The following is a 21,956-nucleotide window of genomic DNA, read 5'->3' as shown; positions in this document are numbered from 1 at the left end:
TAAGTATACAGAGTCTCTTGGTGTTGTTCAGGCTGGTCTTGAACTACTGGCCCTTAGGAGTCCTTGTGCTTCAGCCACCCGAAGTGCTAGGATTACAGGCATAAGCCACCACTCCGGACCCTGGCATTTCCTTAGATAAGGTAACAGTAGTCATTTTATGTGGCCTCACTTGTAATTGCAAGTCACGAAGCTCTTGCTATTAATTTTCTGTGCTATTTTTCTACCATTAGTTTGGTGTCTAAGAAGAGAAAAAGGTATGAAGGTCATGAGACATTAAACAGGAATGGCAGGAAGAATACAGGAGAAATGCAGACTGTACATCTGGATTCTCTTCAGATACAAGTGGTTTTCTGTTTTTTTTCTCCCTAACCATCACACATACCTAAGTTTTAGTTTTCAGTGTGGAAGCTATACGGTCACACATCACTTAATTATGGGAAAATGCATCATGTTATTTCATCATCATGAGAACATCATAGAGTGTACTTAGGCCAACCTAGATGGTAGAGCCTATTGCTGCTACGCTACAGATTTGTACAGCATGTTACTGTACTGAATACTGCAGGCAGTTGTAATGCAGTGGTAAGTATTCGTGTATTAAACGTATCTAAACATAGAAAGGGGACAGTACAAATACAGTATTGTGTTTTTATGGGACCACTGTTTTTATGGGTCACTGTATGTGACCCATCGTTGAGCGAAATGTCGTCGTATAATGTGTGACTATGCCTTCAACATTTACTCCTGATGACAAAGGTAAAGATTTCTGAGTGTCCCCATAGAAAATGAAGGTGGTGATTCTGTCTCTTAAGACTTTATTGAGTTACATGTCGTGTATACATTGCATGCCAGGAAGTTCACCCACAGACAGTTTGTTGAGTTTTAAGAAACATTTATCATTGTGTACCTGTTACCACAATCCAGTTTTAGCACATTTTCATCACCCAGAAAGTCTGTTGTGTCCATCTGTAGTAAACCCTCTTCCTTCCTCCTATACTCCAGCAATACTAGTCTGCTTTCTGCTTTATAGTTTACGTTTTCTAGAAATTTAATATAATTTGGGTTATATACCATTCAGTATTTTGGATCTGATTCTTTCATTTATTGTAATGTTTGCGGTTCAGTGGTGATGCGTGTATCACTAGTTCCTTTTTATTTTAAAGTAATATTGCATCGTATAGATAGACTAAATTTTGTTGATCCACTTACTGGTTATTAGATGTTTGGAATTTTTTTTTTTTTTTTTGCAGCTTTTGGCTATTATGAATAATGCATCTATGAACATGGGTATAACTGTCTTTATGTAGACATATGTTTTCTTTTCTCTTGGGTGGATACTTAGGCCTTGAATGGCTTAGTTGTATGACAGGTATATGTTTAACTTTTTAAAAAGTTGCTAGGCTGTTTTCCAAGGTAGCTGTACCATTTACATTTCCATCAGCAGTGTTTCAGGTTTTTAGTTTCTCTGCCTCCTCGTTAGCGCCTGGTATTGTCAGATTTCTTTCTTTAGCCACTCTGGTGGGTGCTCAGACATGCTTTCTTATACGTAACGTTTTATTTCTTGAGAGTATTTGAAAGTGTTTAGATATCTTAATGCTGCTCTTGTCTTCCATTTTACAGACCAGAAGGTATTGGCTCAGTAAATGGGAAGTCTAAGCGTCTCACTCGAGATTCTGAAATGAGTCACTGAGCCTAGAATCTTCATGCGTCAGTTGGAGTTGTAGCAACCTGCTTTTGTTCTCTCAACTCTTGTGACTCAGAATCCTCTCTGTCTTTGTAGCATTGTTAGGTGTGCCTTTCTTTTTATCCTTTCAAAATGATCTGTTCTTATCCTCTCTGGAATTGTGTCTGATGACATGCAGCTTGTTTTCCGCAGAAGTATGCTAGTGTTGTGGAGAGATCTTCTCTGCTTCTTGGCTGCAGCACACAGGTGGGTGGGCAGACCTGGCTTCTGAGGCTGGCTTCACAGTGACTGAGCAACCGCATGTCATCCTCTGAAAGGACAGATACGTGCCTTGTCAGAGCCTTGTGGGTGTTAGTGAGGGGACTTCTCTAAGGCAGCTGGTACTCTCTCAAAACTTAATGCATCTTAAGGTAACTTCACAAAAGGCAGTGGAAGGCTGCCTACGTGATAGCATGTGGACAGTGATGCCATCCGTTTGTTTTTTTCTCCTCTGTGACGGAGAAACAGGAAACATTCCTAAATATATTTATGGACGTTAAAAAAAAAATCAGGCTTGGTTTCTTCCTGTAACTGTTCTTTGGCCAGCAGCAAGTATAGCAACAGTACTTTTATGAGTTGGTATGTTTTATTCCTGTCTTTTGGCTTTATTCAAGAAAAGTAATTGTGTTTCTCAGAGCAACTGTATTGATTCATTTACCACTCTCTTTACTTTGCCCATTATAGTAGAATAAGTTGTCCTTGTTCCTTTTCCAGATTGGAAGCTCCCTAAGTGGTATTGAGGCTGTTGATGAGATTTGTATTCTAGCAAAGGTTCATTTTAGATAATCTATCATCATTTTTTTATATGCAATAAGTCCCCAATTTTGTTTCTTTTGTTCAAACAGTTTTGATTTGAAGTTCCTTTAAAGGCTGTTGGAGGTTTTGCAAATACCCAGCTAACGAAAGGCACTTAAGATTGGGCACATCCTGCATCATCATACTGTAGTTTTCTGTCTAAAGGAAGTTCCAGCTACCTGTTATCCTTTTGCTAAACAGAGTTGCAGTGTATTTCATGACAGAAGTGCACTCTAGTTTTCTGTGAAATGATTACTTACTCTGAAATGATTCTTGGTCATGTTGAGTTTCTAAATGTTAAAGAGAACATAGTGTTTTTGACCTGTGGAAATCTCATATTGGTACCATGGTGCTGCACAGACCATCAGAAAGATCTGAAAAGTTGAGGCAACTTGAGAAAATCACCACCAGCAAGAAGCTGTCTAAAATAATCGGAAGATTATAACCCAAGCACCTGGAGGAGTGTGCTAGTGAGTAGAATGTTATGAAAGCCCCTAGACGTCCTCCGTGGATGTTTGTTCTGGTCCTAAGGAGAGGGAATAGGAAGAGGATTTCCGTGGAGGAACACCTGAAGTTTCAGTTGAACACTTCATTTGGGAAGCTGTCCAAGGCTAGAGTTGTGAGAGTTGGGAAAGGTCTCACAAGCTTCTCCAACTCAAGTCCTTGTTTTGCATATGAGAATGCAGAGGCCCTGAGAAGTTTTGATTCCCAGGCCTGCATCCTGGCCTGGAACCAGAGCCTGGATTTCCTGTCACTTCTGTTGCTTTTTCCAGCTGTCTGTCCAGGCAGCTCCCTAAGGGAGGCATGGAGGCAAAACCACATTGGGTTCCAGGTGAGGAGAGAAGTGTCCAGGTGGCCTTGATTGTATTGTGGGGCACAGATACTGAGGGAGACACAGATACTTTTGGGGTATCAAGATGATACCCCAAAAGGCTGTCTTTGGGGACTAGACACATCCAAAGGGAGGGATGCTTTCTGGCTTATTGAAGACCTTTCCATTTGGGCTAGGAGTAAACTGAGTCAGATTTTGAGAGCTCAGTCATTCCAAAGAGCAGGTAAGGATTCTGTAGTACCACAGCTGGTTCACTGCAAGGACTGATAAGAAATTGTGTTTTTCATATTACATTAGTGAATTTTCCAAGGCATAGATTATTTGACATTTTTGTGATGCCTGTTACCGACCAGGCAAATAAAAATATTATTTAAAAAAAAAAAAAAGAAAGAAACATAGGACTGGGCATGATGGCTCATGTCTGTAGTGCCAGCACTTTGGGAGGCCAAGGCAGGTGGATTGCTTGAACTCAGGAGTTCAAGACCAACCTGGCAACACGGTGAAACCTGGTCTCTGCTAAAAATACAAAAATTAGTCTGGCGTGGTGGTGCATGCCTGTGGTCCCGGCTACTCAGGAGGCTGAGGTAGGAGGATTGCCTGAGCCTTGGAGGTAGAGGTTGCATTTGAGCCAAGGTTGCACCACTGCACTCCAGCCTGGGCAATAGAGTGAGACCTTGTCTGAAAAAAAAAAAAAAAAAAAAAAATGCCTGGGCAGATAAATTGACATTTTATTTTGAAATGCAGTAATGGCACTCTCACAAATGACCTTTTCACCAGTCTGTGCTGGTATTTGTAAATATATGTTAGTATTGTTTTCTAAAATGTGAAGCCGATTTTCATGTTTATACATATTCATACCTTGATATATTGCAATTTTAGAGTTTCTTTCTTTCTTTCTTTTTTTTTTTTTTTAATTTCTGCCTTCATTTCATTGTTTATCCAGTCATAATTTTAGAGTTTCTTTCTGCAGTCTGTCTGACTTGGCCATTTGTTCATAGGCCAGATTAAACTACCCTCATTATCTCAAACAATATTGAAAAAATTAATACTGAACTTGGATTGTGAAGGGTTCAGTGCCCCAGAACTCTCTGCTACTGGCAGGGCAGTGAGTAGGAATAATATGGCTTAGGGAAAAAAGACATATTTTCTCTCTAACACAACTGGTAGATACTGAAGTGGGTAGGTGGCAAGAAAAGGCAAGTACTGAGCTGATTCAGACTTGCAGAAAGCTTCCTCTCCTCCCTCTAAGCAAAATGAAAGGCTCTGGGGAAAGGCACCAGATGATACTCCTGCCTTGAGGATCCTGGCAACCTTGAGTCTTTATTGAGGATTAGTTTAATGACTTGGTCAACAATAGCATTACCTAATCACAGAGCATCAGATTCAGATAATCATAAGACAAATTTAAATGATGCTGAAGTGTCTTCCAGCAGAGGATTAGTGATGTACCAGCATGCATGTGTAGCTTGTGTGGGTGTGTGTACATGCAAGCATGCACATGTGTGCACGCACAGACACAGAGTCTAATTCGCCTTTGGCCCTCCGAGCAAGGGGCAGGTTTGGGCTGGGGCCTGCTGTGTGACCACAGTTTCCCATCTTGGATTGAAGCTACAGTACTGTGTGCATCTGACTCTTGACTCACAGTCTGACCGACACCTTGGTTTCTGGAGAACTGCCCTGTTTGATGCAAGAGTCACTGTCATCAGGAGCCATCCCAGAGAGAGGCTCAGTGGGAAGTGTGAAAGTAGAGCAAGCAAACTGACTCTAGAACAGAAGGTGAAGAAGGACTGTTTCTGTTTAGATTTGCTTAACCTCATACTCACTTTTTTGGGAACCCCTGATGGAGTTTAAGGTCATAGAAGAGAAGAAATCAGACACTGCTGCAGTACTCTTGCCCTTGGGTTCAGATTTATCAGTGGGAGGGGAGGAGAGAGTAATCACAGTGATTGTTGTAGGTTTTGTCTTAGCTGTTTTTTTTTTTGTATCAAACTTGTTTTGAGAGTTACAGAGAAAGGAGGGGAGGTGTATTACAAACTTGTGTGGACTTAAGTGTTATTCCTTTTCTTCAGAATGATCTTCCAGGTGTCTAGAGGGTAAGTTATGTCATTTTCATGAATATTACGAATAAAAAAGAAAGTGCCTTTATGGTATTCTTAGTGGAGGTTTTTCCTGTGGAAAACTATTGGCAGCATATTTGGGAATACATCCTTATTTTATTTATTTATTTATTTTTTAAAGACAATTCATTATTGTCTATCTTAACGTCATATTAGATAGAAATCACTTAAAAATGAAGCAGCTGTTTTAACAATAGCTAGGTAGAAATAGTTTATTTTTTGAGAGTGTTTTACTTTCCAAGAAGTTTTCTGATTTAGTTTAGTTTTTTATGTTTGTCTGTTGTGGATGGACACATTTCCCCCCTTTTTCAGAACATGTGTGGTTTCCATTAACTTATTTTTTCATAGAACTTTGGTCTTGGCTGCACTGATACTGTGAGTCACCTGCACTATTAGGGCTAGGCTAAATTGAGCTCTTAATCCCTGCTACAGTCTGTAATGACATGGGTTTATGGTCAGACAAACTGATCGAAATCCCACCTTCAGCCCTCACCGGCCTTTTCATGCTGGACCGATTCACTTGTCTAAGTCTCAGTTTCCTCATCTGCAAAACAGACTTCATGGGAAAACGTCTCACACAGAGCTGCCCCTGGATCATGACTTACAGACAGTAGTTCTTAACGTTCCTGAGGATGGGCTTTTCCAGTACTGTTTGCATACTTAAAGAAGTTTGTTATATGTGGTGTATGATGGGAACAGAAGACGCCCCTGAGAGCTGATAGGGTAGACCAGGAAGTGTAGCTGCAGAAAGAGTGGCTATGAGGGCACACGTTTGGAACATCGGTGTGGCGAGTGTGGGCCTAGGATTAAGATTGGGGAAGCGGCCCAGTCACTTCTCTCATGGGTCCCAGCCACAAGTACAGAGGGCACCTATCTCCCAGGCTGACCCAGGAAGCTGCCTCATGGGGCCACTCTGCCCCAGTCAAATACTGCCTCAGGTTCTGTTGGAAGTTTCCAGTTGGCTCCTCCAAAGGGAGTTTCAGTTGAAGTCACTGGAGCTGTTTTATAGATTTTGGTTGCGGTCTTTGTGAGCTCAATTTACAAAAAGTCTGGTTATCCACTAAAAAATGCTTGTTGGTGTCCTGAGCACCTGAAGAATTCCAGAAAGCTTTCAACAAGTATTGAAATCTCTCCTGACCCCCTCCTCCCAGCAACTACAGAGGTCTGAGTTTACAGTAACTATTATGCTTGTGTGGAATTAGCTCTAGGTAGTTAATAAGTTTCCCTGAGCGCTTACTAACAGGAACCCACTTAGTCAGTGAAGAAATGGGTCCAGTGTTGGTCTCAGCTATGAGTAATGGGTTATGCATGATTTAAAAAGGCTTCTCAGAAAGACCTTGCTTATGTAGTCAAGGATCAATATTTTTGAAAAGAAGTTTTTTGTAGGTAAGCCATAACATTACTTGATAATCAGACATCATTTCCAAGTAGTTAAAAGGGTCATTGGACAAAGCCCAGTGGACCATCACCGGCTTCCTAATTGCTAAGGATTGAAACTCCATATGCCCTGTAAATTATGAGCATGCTTGAATTTTTTATGGAGAAAGAAATTATGTTTTTATGTCAGATAGTTTTCATGTCAGATGTTAGATTGGCCAGCCAGCTCTATCACCCAGGCAGGTTGCCACTTTTCCCCACCTGATCCCTGCTTTTCCCTATGAAGTTTATTTTAAGTAGAGAGTCGGGAATGAGAGAGAACATGGGATGGGAATGAATCGTGAGAAAAATGCCACCAGTCCTTTCTCTTAGTTCATGTCCTTGTTGCAATATCCTTTACAGAGAGCAGCAGTTCAGCGGCAAGCTTGCAAGCAGCCACTGGCAGCACTGCCTCCACGAGGCCTCTGGAACATTCTCATTGTTTTCTCCCAGGCTGTGCTGTTCTTCCCCATCAGACTTGAGAGTGACGAGGGATCTCCTAAGCCTAGGGAAATGCCACTGGCCATTGGCCACAGCCATTTCTAGACACGGTGTTTGTGTGACGCCTGTGTGAGTACTGACTGCACAAGAGATGGCAGTAGTTTTGTACTCTGGGCCTGAGCATGTGGCCCCATGTTCCATGAGGCCTTCGTCTGGTTTGTTTGCCAGAGTGTCTCTGAGAGGAGGGAGAATGTTGGTATGGAGAATAATTTTATTGCTTTCTTCTCAAAATAAAGGAAATCCTCAAGGGGATGGTGGGAGGGGATAAATATAGTGTTTCCGATTTCCTGCTTGCTCTACTCTTCCATAGCATTTCACTTTTCATAAGGTTAGATTTTCATCCTGTCGACTTAAGCTGAAAATAATTCCAACTATTTCTATCAGATTGGCCTGCTTATCATTTTATATACTTGTTATTATTTTGTTTTCCTACTCAAAACTTTTTTCCCCCCTTAGTCCAATGAACTGTTTTTATTGGCTTCATATTATTTGTTATTGATGCATAATAGATATACATAGTTTTAGGGTACATGTGATAATTTAATATAATCATATAATTTATAAAAATCAAATCATTGTATTTGGGATCTCCATCAACTTAAATATGTGTCTTTTGTTCATGCTAGAACCATTCGCAAAAGCTTTTCTACAGGGAGTATAAGATGGCCTATAATGCTCGCCTGCTGCACCTGGCACATGTGTGGTGGTCTTGTGCCTGGGGCAGACTCGGTGTCCTGGCTTTGGATGGCCAGAAATTCTGGCTTGTCCTTGCTCTTCCTTCTCCCGTGACCCATTTTCCCAGCAGAGGCCAGTACGTATGCTGGTGTCCCCCTACTTCTTCCAGCCTTCTGTTAACAAATACTATCGGCTCACAACCACTGCCCATTGCTACTTCCTTGTCCACAGCAACAGTGCTGGATATGGCTCAGTGCCTTGTCAGACAGACATGGATTGTTGAGTCTGCAAAGCAGAGCTGGTATGTTAGCTGCTACTGCTGACCCCACTGAGTAAAGCAGTTGAGTTTAGTAGGGACTTGGCAAAAATTAATTCATCAGGAGTTGGGAGGAAAGGTGCAAGAAAGGTCGTCTTAGGTTACTGGGCTGCCTGCTTACCACATTGGTATTTTCATTTTGTATGATTATTAAATTGATAGTGATTTTAACAAATCTAACTTTGACGTTTGGGAGGTAAGTGACTTGTGTTAATTTTAGGTTACATGAGCTAAAGGTAAGAATTTCTGTAATGTCATTTCCTGATTGTTAGAGTGCCCATTATCGTGCTTGGCCTAGGTGTCTTGCTTGGGTTTGCTCATTCCAAAAGTTCTGTGTTCCTAGGGCAGTGGTGATAATCGTTGCTGGACTCTGCCAGTTCCCAGGCCCCAGCACTGCCCCCACCGGCAGCAAGCAGTAATAAGTAAGCTCCGCGTGGTTAAGCCTAATAGGGCTATGACCCAGTTTGAACTCCATAATGAGGAAAGAGCAGATTTATTTGCTCCCCTGCATGCCTCCCTCCCCTGTGTTCCTTTATTATCTTTAAGAGGAAATTGAATAGCAAAATTCTGCGTTCTCGAAATGCTAATGGACTGATGTCATCTTTTCCACTCTGAAGTCAAGAAAGTAAGAGCAAAACCTGAACATAGATTTAACACTTCATACCTACCCAGGTCTTTAGCACAGGTTCTTTTTGTGTGTATGTATGTTTTTAACAACTTTAAGTCGTAATTTACATATCATAAACGGTTCTCTGATTTTAAGTTAATTAGCTAAGTTGTGCAACCATCACCACAATCTAGTTTTAAAGCACTTCCATCATCCCAGAGAAACCCCTGGCGTTCATTAGTAATCACTGCTTATTTCCCCCCACACCCCCATCCCCGTCCCTAGGCAATAGTAGTCTACTTCTTGTTTCTATAGATTTCCGCTTTTTCTGGACATTTCATATCAGTGGAATCATACAATACATGGTCTTACATGTTTGTTTTCTTTCACTTAGCATAATGTTTCGAGGTTCATGCATGTCGCAGTATGTATTGGTGTGTTCCCTTTATTCCTGGACAGTATTTCATTTTATGGTTACACCACATTTTATCTGTCTGTTCACCAGTTGATGCGCAATTGGGTTGTTTTCAGTTGAGGACTGTCATGAATAATGCTGCAGTAAGAACAGATGAGTTGTTAAATGAACATGTGCTTTCAGCTCTCTTTGGTAGGTGACCTAGGAGGCATATAAATTGAGTAAATTTATGTGAGCAGGTGAGTAAGTGGATTGATTTAAGAAGCCTAGATTGTTTTCCAAAATGGCTGCACCTCATTAACTTCCCACCAGTGATGAACAAGGGTCCCAGTTTCTCCATGTCTTTGCCATGGGGTATATTTAAGGAATATAACCTTAACCGTTGACTTATTTTATATTCTTAGGTACAAAAGAAAGCTAGGAACTATTCACAGTTTTTCAAGCATTGTTAACACATGTTTATTAAAACTGCAGGCCGGGAGTGCTGGCTCACACTTGTAATCCCAGTACTTTGGGAGGCTGAGGCGGGTGGATTGTTTGAGCCTAGGAGTTTGAGACCAGCCTGGGCAACATGGTGAAACTCCATCTCTACAAAAAATACAAAAATTAGCTGGGGATGGTGGCATGCTCCCGTAGTCGCAGTTACTTGGAAGGCTGAGGTGGGAGGATGACTTGAGCCTGGAGTTCAAGGCTGCAGTGAGCTATGACCACAGCACTACACTCCAGTGTGGATGACAGAGCCAGAGCAAGACACTGTCTCAAAAAATAATAAAGTAAAAGAAAATAATAAATAAGCTTGTAGTCTTCAATGCCTATCCTCCCTAGTCTGTAGGTTCTACCACCAGTCATGCATGCAACAGTTAACTACATTCCATTTAATTATGTTCTTTCTTATGGACTTGATATAAAGTATGGAGTTGGTGGCTCACACTTGTAATCCCAGTACTTTGGGAGGCTGAGGTGGGTGTATTGTTTGAGCCTAGGAGTTCGAAATTAAGTCTTACTTTGAGAAATGATTTTTTTGGTATTCTGAATTCTTTTTTTAGTTGTGTTACTCAAACCAATGTTTGTCAGTTTGTATTTCTGATTATATACATTGTTTTCATATAGAAAAGACACATGGGCCTGTAGAGCCATGTTTTGTGGTGCTTTAAATAATTAAATAGTGAAGTTTTTAGCTGTTAGAATTGGGTAGCTTTTAAGGATTCTTTATTAAAAATGCAACTAGCAGTATTTATATGAATCAGGCTATCTCCAAAAGCCTTGCAAAAGTTGTGCAGGAAGACTTTATCACATTATTTAAGATAGCAGGGATTACTACATTTTCAAGTCCAAATGACTAAAGCTTCTCATTATTTTTGCTTATTCTAGAATTTGCAGGTATGTTTAATTTTGACATTGAGCAAAACAGGTGAACCTGTTTTTCTAAATAAGTCATATTGCTAGTCTCGACACAGCATTCTGGTGAAATAACCCTCTTTTTGTTGGTGAAGTTCATGACTACTCTTTGGGTCTCAGCAGAATCATAAGCCTCAGAATACTCATTGCAGGCCTGTTTATCTTTTGAATTTGTGCTGTCCAAATATTCTAAAGTGGGGCATGCAGTCTTTCAAGAGGAAAAGATTAGAGGCATTCCAGTTCACACCTGGCACCCAAGTGCCCAGTGCCAGAAGTTCATGAGAGGAAAATAGTGGCAGAGATGACTTTCTTAGGGTCTGATATCTGAATAAACAACCTCAACTGGACACAGTTTACACAAATTATTTTGGCCTCCAGAGGCACTTTGTCGTGTGGTGGCAGTTTGTTATAAAGGAACAGTTCTCAGAGGGCAGAATCACCCTCGTGGGAGTGATGTGGGTGGCACAGTGATCAGGGTGCTTTGGCCATTAGTGGGTGGAGTCTAGGCACACTGTGCGTGTGATGCACAGTGCATTCCAGCAGAGTGGAGAATTACGCCACTGCCCACACAGTCTTCGGGTGCCAGCTGGAGAGCTGTACAGGTGAAAAACTGGTGTCTAATATTTGGACTTAGAACCTCTTTTATGTGCACAGTTCTAATATTGACTCAGGTTTCTGGGAATGAGTCTGCCAGGTAAATCTGGGAAGATTGTGTTTTGTTGAATTTCTCCAAGAATTGCTTGCTGTTTCAGAAACACTCATCTGCAGTGGGAATTTATTTGTGGTGTTTGAGTGACCACCTGTCACAGCCTCTTCAGTTTGCAATAACAGCTGTGATTTGTGGAGATTCTCCAGGCAGCCCATTGCTTCACCGTTGTATTTAATAGGGTTCTCAGGCATCAGCTTGTAAATACTGACATCCATATTAATGCATTATAACTTGCTTTTCCTTTAATTCTCCTTTCTTTTATAGATAGGACATCGTATTAGAATTTCCCTGCCCAATTGTGTATATTATTTGTGTTAGGTTATCCAAGAATTCTGTGAGAGCCATTGTCCCCAGATGTCCACAGGGTTTTGGTCCACATTACAGAGATTCTAGCCTAGTGTGTCTAGAAGGCCACGCCAGCTGGCGAGGGGTGCAGGTAGGGCAGAGCTTCCAGGTCGCTGTGTGGGTAGGTGCTGCATGGCGTTGAGCTGTCCTCATTTGCTGAAAACTAATTCTCTCGGAGGCTTGCCTGGGATCATTGAGGTCCTCTGTACTTGCTGCCATTACCAACATGAAATCTCCTGTCACCATCCACTGTCTCAGTGGGAAACTGGGGGTGCCAAAAGACCAGCCACACATTTCTGAGAAGAAATGAGGGTGAGAGGCAATCAGGCTGGCAGGCCTCAGGCAGACATTATGAGATTCCTTATGGGCACTACTGTGTAGATGCAAAAATTAAATCATTTTACCAGTCTGAATCTTCCTGGCTTTTGTCCTTTTATCTGTGTGTGTTACTGACGAGGAGCAATGCCCTGTAAACTGGTGTGGCCCCTTCCAAAGCCTGTGTTTTCTCAGCAGGGTAAAGTAACTTGAGACCCTCAAGTGTAAGTGCCATTCCTTTTTGTGTATTGCATGTCACCCTCCTGGGCTCTCATACAGGCCATCCATTCAGTGCCATGCTGGTCACTCCTTCACCCCTGAAATTTGAGAGATGCCGTGTTTTACCATCTCCTGTTTCAGCACTGATTGGAGTTTGTAGGTTTCCTAATATTTGTTGTCCTTCTTTCATTTGTTATTGATATTTTGGGCACTTCGGTGTTTTGTAAGCACCTTCTCCAGCAGCTTATCAGGGACGTGGTGAGGATTTGAAAAGGAGCGTTACTCAAGGGAAGGAGGTTGAAATTTGTTTTAATTTATACTAACCAAGTGTGCTGTTAATATGAAACTTTGAGTTTCCACTATAAATCTTTGCTTACACTTTTAAGAATCCCTTGGTAAAATCCAGGTGCCAGTCTGGGCTCTCTTTCATTGTGCTGGTCCTGGGAGATGGGTGGCATTGCTGATAGGGTGCCTGGCACTCCTAAGTGGAGAGGCTCCCTGGGAGTCCGGTTCGTGTTGCTCAAGTTGTAGAAATCTGGATTTGAGTGCGGAGTTGACCGTTGCAGCTGTGGTATGTTTCTGGTCTCTGCATAAAGTAACTAAACTTTGTTTTCTGGTGGCTTACCTTTCCTGTAGTTTTATTTCCGTTCAGCATATTTAGTTTCTTGTTTTAAACCAACTCAAGACAAGAAATTTAACTTTTTTCCCCCTTGTTATCAATGTGATACTGTCTGTTAAAGAAAATTCTGAAAATATGGGAAGATATAAAGAAGAAACTTCAAAATTACCAGTAATCCAGTCACCCAGCAAGCTACTTACTCTCAATATTTTGACGTTTGTCTTTTAGGGAAAATAATTATTGAATAAGAATGGGAGTGTTGTTTTTTTTTTGAGACGGAGTTTCGCTCTTGTTACCCAGGCTGGAGTGCAATGGCGCGATCTCGGCTCACTGCAGCCTCCGCCTCCTGGGTTCAGGCAATTCTCCTGCCTCAGCCTCCTGAGTAGCTGGGATTACAGGCACGTGCCACCATGCCCAGCTGATTTTTTGTGTTTTTAGTAGAGACGGGGTTTCACCATGTTGACCAGGATGGTCTTGATCTCTTGACCTTGTGATCCACCTGCTTCGGCCTCCCAAAGTGCTGGGATTACAGGCGTGAGCCACCGTGCCCGGCCCCGGAGTGTGTTTTATATTTGTGACTTTGTGACTTCAAAGGTGGTTTCAGGCAGGCTACTTTTAAAAAAATTAATTGAATTCAGTTATTTTGAAATTCTGTGTTTTTGGAAAGGTCTATTACGTACATTTCATAAAAAGTAACTTGATTGACCATGAATACTGGAATTCAGCATTTAACTGCAGCCGTAGTCCCGGGAACGTGTATACCTTAACTCATGCTGTTAGATCACCATCTCCCGTGTGCTGGAGTAAGCAGCTCTAAGTGCAGAGCGGTGTCTGAGCCTCACGAATGGGTTGTGTAGGATTGTCAGAGAAAGGTTTGTGCATTCTTCCTTTACCTTTGGCTTTCTGCATGTGACCAGTGATGTAAAAGCTGGCAGCAGCCATCCTGCGTCTCTTCTTTCTCTCTGAACATGAATCAAACTGGCATCCATTTCAAGATCTGAGGGGACACTGCCAACTCCCCATCATGACTTGTATGTTTAGTTTGCAGGCACAATATGGAAATTATGGAAGAGGAGCTTCAGGGTTCAGCAGTTAACTGTGGGGCAATTTCTGCTCTACTTTACAGGTTACACTGAAATGGATATTCTCAACTTATTTCTAAGAAATATGCAGTTACACAGCTGTCTCCTGTTTTCTGGCTTTTATTAAAATGCAAATAGTCCTCGCTTCAAAGTAGCATAATCAAATCCTGAAAGAAGTATAACTGATACCCTGTCTCCTCTCTATTTCCGCTACGTTGTCTGGCCTAGCTGGCTTTTCTGACTCTTCTCAGCTAGGCTGGATCCCAGGCTAGTGGAAAGTGTGGTGTTCACAGTGTGCAGTTGTACCTTGGGTGTGCAGTCACATGCACCGCCACATGACGTGAGCTCTGGTGGCGTTAGCAGCACAAAGTGTTAAATACGAATAATGTGTGAGGGAAGAGTGTTAATTGTTTTGGCACTTAATAGATTTCTCTGCATTTACCAGTATGTAGTAAAGTGAAGTCAATGCATCCATCTGCCTTTGTTCTTCACATATCTACTGTATTAGTTTAAAAAGAATGTCATGAAAGTGAAGTAGTCTCTCTTCTGTCTTAAACATCCAATCACAGAACGTGTTCTGAGGGGGCATTCTTCACAAGTACCCAGAATGCCAGAACATGACGTCATCTAGGTCTTCATTTTAATGTGATTAGAAGCTAAGTCCCTCAGCATTTTTTAATAGAAACTGATACCTGATTGAAACATCCCCATCTATCAAAGCACAAGAGCTGTGCTCTCTGCCAGTGCCCTGGCAGTGGCCAGCTGGTAGAGCGTGAGGTCAGAAATGCACACTTTAGCAGATCAAAAGGGAGCTGTTGGATTTTACTCCACACGTTACCGATAAATTGCTAAAGCTCAACCGTGCACCTTAAATCCTGTTCAGGCCCAACTCTCCGGGCAGGGGAGGAATTAAAATACAAGCTCCCTAAGCGGCTGCTGGGTCGTGTCATTTCATGCTCCCTTTTGGATATGTATCCCAGTTCAAACAAGTGAACACTGTTTGCTCCTCTCATCTTTTGACTTGTCCCAGATATCTGGAGGATTATCCTGTTTATGGACCATGTGCCACAACTGAGGGGCTTTGATGTTCCAGAGCCCCCGCCTCTTCTTTTGATTACATGTGTTTCTGCTAAAGACAGCTTTTTCCAGTGCTTACAGGGGCATGAATAAGTTGATCAGTGTCCTGTAGCTTTTTGTACTTTGTGGTTTCTCTCATCCTGTTGCATTAACCGTAACACAGAAAGGAGCATGATCAGAAGGTACATGTCTCAGGAAAGCAAACTAACCCAGGGGCCTTGAAACCCTCCAGCAGGACTCTGAGTGGGCCTGGAAACATACTTTGTCATGTGTCTGAGAAAACCCCCACTGCACCTGGCCAGCGGAGGCCAGCTGCTTCTGGCCCTTCCTTTTCAGGTTGCCCCCAACCTGGATTGGTAGGTAGGCCTCCTGGTCTGAGTGCTGTAGCCAGCCAGGTGTTCACAGATGCAGGGGAGCTGCTCTGGGCCAAACAGACTGTCAGACCTCGATGGCCCATCAGAAAGCCTGTCAACCCCCCAGGGAAATGAAGCGGATACTGCAGCACTGGTTTTCAAGGGAGCCTTTCAGATATGTTATCTGTTAAGTAAATTCTGCCATTCAAAGGTGTTACTGAAATAAAAGCTAGAGGGTGAAATCTGGAAATGTCCTCTGTCTTGTGGTGAACCAGTGAAAGATGGTGATGTTCACTACTAGAGGGTCCCTCACGTTGTGTGTCCATTGGACCAGTCAGAGAATGTTTCTCCTGAGGAGCTGAAGCTCTCCCAGGCTACTCTTTGCTCTAGGCACAAGACCCCACTTTGGCATATTTCACCTGCAACAGAGTCTGTTTTATAGCTAGTGAATAATAGGTGTTACTTAGGAATGAATAAGTGGCACCCAAATCAGTAGGTAAATACATGACTAATGAGGGGAGGGTGGTTTGTAGTTGTTCCCACCCACTGCTGTGCTTTTGTTTATGACAAAACAGCCTCATCAGTGATGTTACAGGATGTGCAGCCCTGAGAGAGCCCCGGAGGTCTTTTCTGACCAGGGCTGTGTGCATGGGCACCTGCATATGTAGGTGTGTGTAATGGGGAGAGGGATTTTTCCAATACTGTGCCAAGTGCTAGAACACTAGAGTTCATTTTAGAATGGCTGTTTTTGGGATAGCCATGTATTGTCCAGGGAGATTGCAGTTGGAAACTGTGCAGTTGGCGGCACACCTGACATGGTTGGGGGAAGGTGCAGCTTCAGCCAGCATGGCCAGCTAAGAATAGCTCTTCTGCTGTGTGCTGTTAATCTCGGAGACAGTTCCTTAGCACTAGTCCATGGAGTCCAGAGTTGGCCAAACAGATGTAAGCCTGCTGTGTCCTCATTTCACCTCTTCTTTTGTTGTATGCCGTTTTCTTCTGTACCTTTGTTTCTCTTTCTGGTGCTAATGTCTCCTCCACCTGTTCATTCAGGTGCCTTGTGCCCTCTGTGTGCCTGGCATGTTTCTTCATTCTCCTCTCTTTCCTCCTAAAACCCTATTTGGTGATTCCTTCCTTTCAGCAAAATGTACTCATTGGGTTTCCCTCTCCTCCCTCCCTGTTGTGTTTCTCTACTGTTCTTTGATAGGTGATATAAACCAGTAGAATTGATAGGCTCATGTGTAATGTGGTTCTATCTCAGTCAGTGTAAGTCTTCATGTTTAGAAAGGTTCACTGAAGGTACAGTTCCATAACTGAAATTTTCTTCTTCCTAAAAATGAAATAGTAAGTTAATTATATGACACTATAATTAATAATAAATTTATTCTACTTAGTATGCTTTTCATCAAAAAGGCCACATGGGGAATTTTTGACATTTAAAAAAATCTCTGAATTCAGTCTTTGGCAAGGTTCAGCAAATCGCAATATGGTATTTTATATTTACTTTCTTCTGTAACATGACAGACCCAAGAGTAGAGCATGAAATCCATGAGGATTCTACATACAGAAGTAGGAGAAATCACACTGTACATTCAGAAGCTAAGTACCCCAAATCCCATTTGTCAGCAGTTAAATTTGGGGATGCTGTGAAAAGAAATTTATCATACCGAATTATATTATTTGATTAACCCAGTGGGGATTTAAAAATCTTATATATATTGTTCTCTGTCCTTGCTTTGCTGTCAGCTGTTAGTTCTGTGAGACCATTGACAATGAGAAAATTGCTTTCTAAATGACATACTGAAGACACATTTCCACCTTTTCTTTTATTAGAAGTTTGGTTCTCAGTCCTGACATTGATGTTGCTTTATTCCATGGCACCTATTTGAAAACAAGGGAGTTTTCAATTATATCTGAAACATAATATTTTTATTTCTTGCTTGAAGCCAAGATGTAGGTAGTGATTGCTTCCACTTTATTTTTATTGTACTTTTGTGGAGTAACTTGGACAGGTGTCTTCATAAAGGAGATCCTTGACAAGGGAAAATGACCCAGACACCCAGTAAGACGTATTTTCCCCCATTTTCTCCTTCCTTGCAATATAGGTGGATTTGATAGAATAGTATCAGGAGATACCAAAGAATCTACCAGATTGGTAATTGCTAATTGAGTGTCTATACAGGCCATTTAGATGGGAAGATTTGAGACTTTGCTCGTTATAATTTGAGAATTATAAATGGGACAGGAATGGCATGAGGGCTGAGGTTGAAACAATTTGAAAGGTGAGATAATCTTGAAACTCTACTTGCATATTAATAATTTTTCCCTTGAATCACATACAGTGGCCTGCAAGCCCTCATTTTGGCTCATCAGTTTTTATATGCGTTGAAGGTACTTGTTTGGAAGATGTAAATACACTTGTGCTTTTAATGGGGAAAGGTTGGAACTAGTTTGCTCTCAATTCTGATCAACTGACAGTCTCTGACTCAACATGAGGCACACTGAGATAAAGCAGATCTGGTTTGATGATACAGATCTCTCAGAAGAGGAGCTTGAGAAGCGGGCCTTGATGGGATTTCCTCTAATTGCCGCACTGCATTGATTGATAGGGTTCTGGTTTTGTTATGAACCTGGGAGAGAAGTGGGAAGACATCCAGTACATCCAGCATTTCATTTAATATGTGAAAGAAAACCATTTCTACCTTGCTGACATACCAGTTTTCTCCTGAACTTGGACATGAACTGTTGGCTTGTTGGGAAAGTCTGTTCCTGTGATGTACCTCGTAGGAGCAGTCAGCAGCCAGACCTAACAGTTTGACTTAATGAAGTTCAGGCCCAGTTGGGACATCTTGAAAGATCTACGTAAAGGTATCTAAGGTGGGTAGGAAATCTCTAAGGAATGTCCCTTGTATTAGTGATTTGCTGTTTTTTAAAATGAATCCCTTTCACACAAGCTTCAGATACTATTTTTGAAAGCAATTGCTGCATGGCCTTACTTTCTTGTCAGTAAAAGCAGGCACCTGTTCCCCATCATTCACTCAGTTCTAACAGACTTGCCTCCTACCACATGCTTTCAGATGCTTTACCCAGAAAATAGATCTGAGGTTGGCGATTGTAGACCCCGGGAGAGGTTTCCATGATGGTGATCACACTGAGTTTCTTGAATAGAAAGGATTATGAAAATATCTGTGTTTTGAATCTCCCTGGATTTTTGCTGTGTAGTGATTAAGATGAGTTTAAGAATTTTTGTCCTTTCTAAAGTTTCCTTCATGAGGATGTGCATATGATCTCATGTGATCCCATTCTACTTAAAGCCTAAGCTTGAGGACAGTTGGAATCTTCCACTGACCTTTCCTGCTTTCTTAACATTTTACCACTGATTTCTCAGGATATTTTAAAACATTTCATATTTGAAAGCATGAAAATAAAATGTTTTATTTCTTTTAAGTTATAACTCATGAAGATGGAATTTATTTGATAGGTCTTATTTGCTTTAAATCTTTGTCTTTGGGGGAAAAAAATTCTAACTTTTAAACAAATTCCTAACAGTAATTGCCCTTTAAATGATAAAAATCATAGTTGGGGGTGGGAGTAAGAGAAAATCTTCCATCTCTTTTAAAGGTTTCCCTACTTTTTAATTATCTTCAAATATCTGCCATAAAATATGTATTTACTTGCTCTTCACAAACAAGAGCAGCATTTCATTCCTTTCAGTGAACGTCAGAATAGTTGGGGCATTTTTTTTTTTTTTTTTTTTTTTTTTTTTTCTTTTTTTTTTTTTTTTTTTTTTTTTTGTCTTCCTCCTCCCCCACCACTCCTCCTATTCTCCTTGCTGCTTCTTTTTTTTTGTTTTGTTTTTTTTGTTTTGTTTTGTTTCAGAGGTGGCCAGGCATGGTACAGCTTAGAGGTGGAGGGAGAGCTGCTGCCTGGGCACCTGGGCTTAAAGTCGCACTGAGGGGACTGTGGGTTTTTGGAGCCCTTTGATATTGTCAGTCTTCCAGCCTGGCCACAAGCTTGCCTTAGCAATCCGTGGCCCCTGTGCCATCTTTTGACGATGTATTGTCATGGGATGGATGCTCACTGCGATGTGGCAGATCATGCATTCCAATGTGCTACCTGCAGAAAGTGGTAACGTCTCTGTGTACTTTTTATTCAGAACATAAGTTGCTAGTTAGTTGAACACCACAGATGTATAAGCTGTCTTTGGCCTAAGATTGGGCATGAAAATTGTAGCAAACCCAAAGAGGCTTTCACATTTTTTTCTAAAAAGACCTCACAGCAGTGTAATTGATTTTGTTTTACAGTTGTTTTATGAAGTTTCAAGAAAATATATTTTTTTTATCCCTTTTCACCTTTATTTTGATTTTTGAAGAGGGAGTGGTTTTCCTTTATCAATCCCTAATCATTTTGTTTTAGTAATTCTTTCTGAAGTCATTCTTTATTTCAACCAGAAAACTGATTAGTATTCATTGATAGAAAATGATAGGCTGTACAGTTACATGAAAAATATTTTTCTCCTTGGCACCTAAAAATTGTTGCCAAAAGTATTACCACGTTCAGTTAAAGAGAGAGGGTAGGATTTTATTGTCTGAGATTATGGTATACAAGCACCAAAGCTCGACAAATTCAGGTATTTTCTAGGAAGTTTAACTTGTATTTTTCCTGATAAGGTATTCTCATTTCTTTTCCACTCCTAATTTTGTGGTGTAAAATAAAACATAATCTTTGTTCTGGGCACAGTTTCTTATGGCTAAAGGACTTAGGAAAGAGCATTTCAGTGGTAGAAATGGTCCGGTTAGCGAAACTGAAAAGAAAAGCCCTGGAGCACTGTTTGTTCCTCTTCAGCTGCTCCTGGGGAAGGGTCATGCATATTCCTAAAGAATTGCGCCAAAAGTAAGTAGAAGGGGCTTCTTTAAGTAATACACCTGTCAGCACAAGCTAATACATTCCTAAGGGTTTATTTGGCTTCACTTCCTGATGTGCAGTCATCTTGAGCAGCATTCTGCCTTGAGACCCTGAGTGTGATACCATGGTGGGGAAGGTTGGCATCTCAGGCTTGTATGAGATGGTGTGGAGCTCCTTAGATGAAAGGTGCTTAGTGTGGGAAATACAGTAATGTGAGAAACCCTCCATCTAGTTGTCTGTCCATCGATGCTCCATGCAGGCAAGTTCTTGGCCACTTAGGCCTGTATCTCCCACACCAAAAGTTATATATACTGTACTGATGCAGGAGAAGAACCTAAGTTTTCGGGGGGAGGGGGTAATCAAGCAAGATGGAAAAAAACTCCTTCTTTCCAATTATACCCAAAGTGATGATATAACTAAACCAAACTCCCTGGAAAACTAGATACCATCAAACTTGAATGACAGGGTAGATAGGAATGAACCCAGCCCAGACTGTAGGTGAGGGAACGTGCTATTTTCCAGCAGCTGCAATTTAGCATGCATTAGGTTGTAAATTCTGCACTTTGGTTTCTAGGCAACTTGCACACATTTTAAATCTGAATATAAACACATACCCCCAAAACTGAATGAAACAATAAAAAGCCTAATGACATAAACCATGTTTGCCACAAGTCTCAGTAACGATAGCAAACAAATCCAGGCCGCTACCTGACTAAGCAGAGATTCTGATGGTTAGACTTAGGAAATGAAGACGAAGCAGCTATAAATAACTCCTTTTGCCGCACAGTGACTAATGTCTCTACAACGCAAGCACATCAGGTGTGCTCTGCGTCCAACGTCCCCAGCAAGAGAAGGCATCTCCTCAAGGGAACAGGTTTTGTTGTGAAGGGAGATTTCATTTCTTTTCCTGTTCTTTTAATTAGTCTTACATTAAGATTCTTAGAAGTTGTACATCTTACTGTGAGCAGCAAGCTCAGTAGGTCCAGGTTACTTCTAGGTGTACAGATCTGATTCAAGGAGTGCTCATCAGTGCCTCCATTGCCACCAGCAGGGAGGTGATAGTAGTAGTTCTAGGGTGTGGCTTAATATCTCTACTGGAAATTGGGACTTGTGGATCACTTCAGTGAGTTCACAGATGAGGCAGGTTTAATAGGATTGCCAGTAAATTTGGCAGTCAGAATGATCCTGTTAGACCAAGCACCGTTTAGATTCATGTGCAGAAGTGACTGGCTCTGGGTTTGAAAGAGGGTTATTGTGGACCTTTCTGATGGACAGAGGCAAACGGAACACATGTGGGCATGTGTTCAATGCCTTTAAATATTGACTAGCTTAATGGTGGAGTTAACATGGGATCAGCCCGTGCTGTTGGAATCTGCATCTTGAGCAAGATTTATCAATTGAGAATGATGGTCCAAAGAAAAGTGATATTGTGGGCATGAGCAAAATAAGAACGATGGGAAAAGTTTTTTAAAACTGAAATTGTTGGCTGGGTGTGGTGGCTTATGCCTGTAATCCCAGCACTTTGGGAGGCTGAGGCAGT

The 21,956-nt window shown here is 41.5% G+C and overlaps 1 protein-coding gene across 13 annotated transcripts in view; it reads left to right on the top strand.

Moving 5' to 3' along the window:
• AOPEP (aminopeptidase O (putative)) overlaps positions 1-21,956 on the top strand; it is a 379,056-nt gene that overhangs the window by 308,771 nt on the left and 48,329 nt on the right. Inside the window, exon 14 of one of the 13 annotated variants that reach the window (XM_037745250.1) lies at positions 2,569-3,734. The exons of the other annotated variants lie outside the window; for them this stretch is intronic. Coding sequence (XP_037601178.1) covers positions 2,569-2,574 — 6 coding nt within the window. The 3' untranslated portion in view covers positions 2,575-3,734. Of the gene's footprint in view, positions 1-2,568; positions 3,735-21,956 lie in introns of those variants that run through there. 13 annotated transcript variants of the gene reach the window in all.

This window comes from Cebus imitator, unplaced genomic scaffold, assembly GCF_001604975.1.
Source record: "Cebus imitator isolate Cc_AM_T3 unplaced genomic scaffold, Cebus_imitator-1.0 Scaffold196, whole genome shotgun sequence".
Taxonomy (NCBI): Eukaryota; Metazoa; Chordata; class Mammalia; order Primates; family Cebidae; genus Cebus; species Cebus imitator.
The sequence above is the reverse complement of the archived record's forward strand: the minus strand, read 5'-3'. Positions and strand labels throughout refer to the sequence as shown.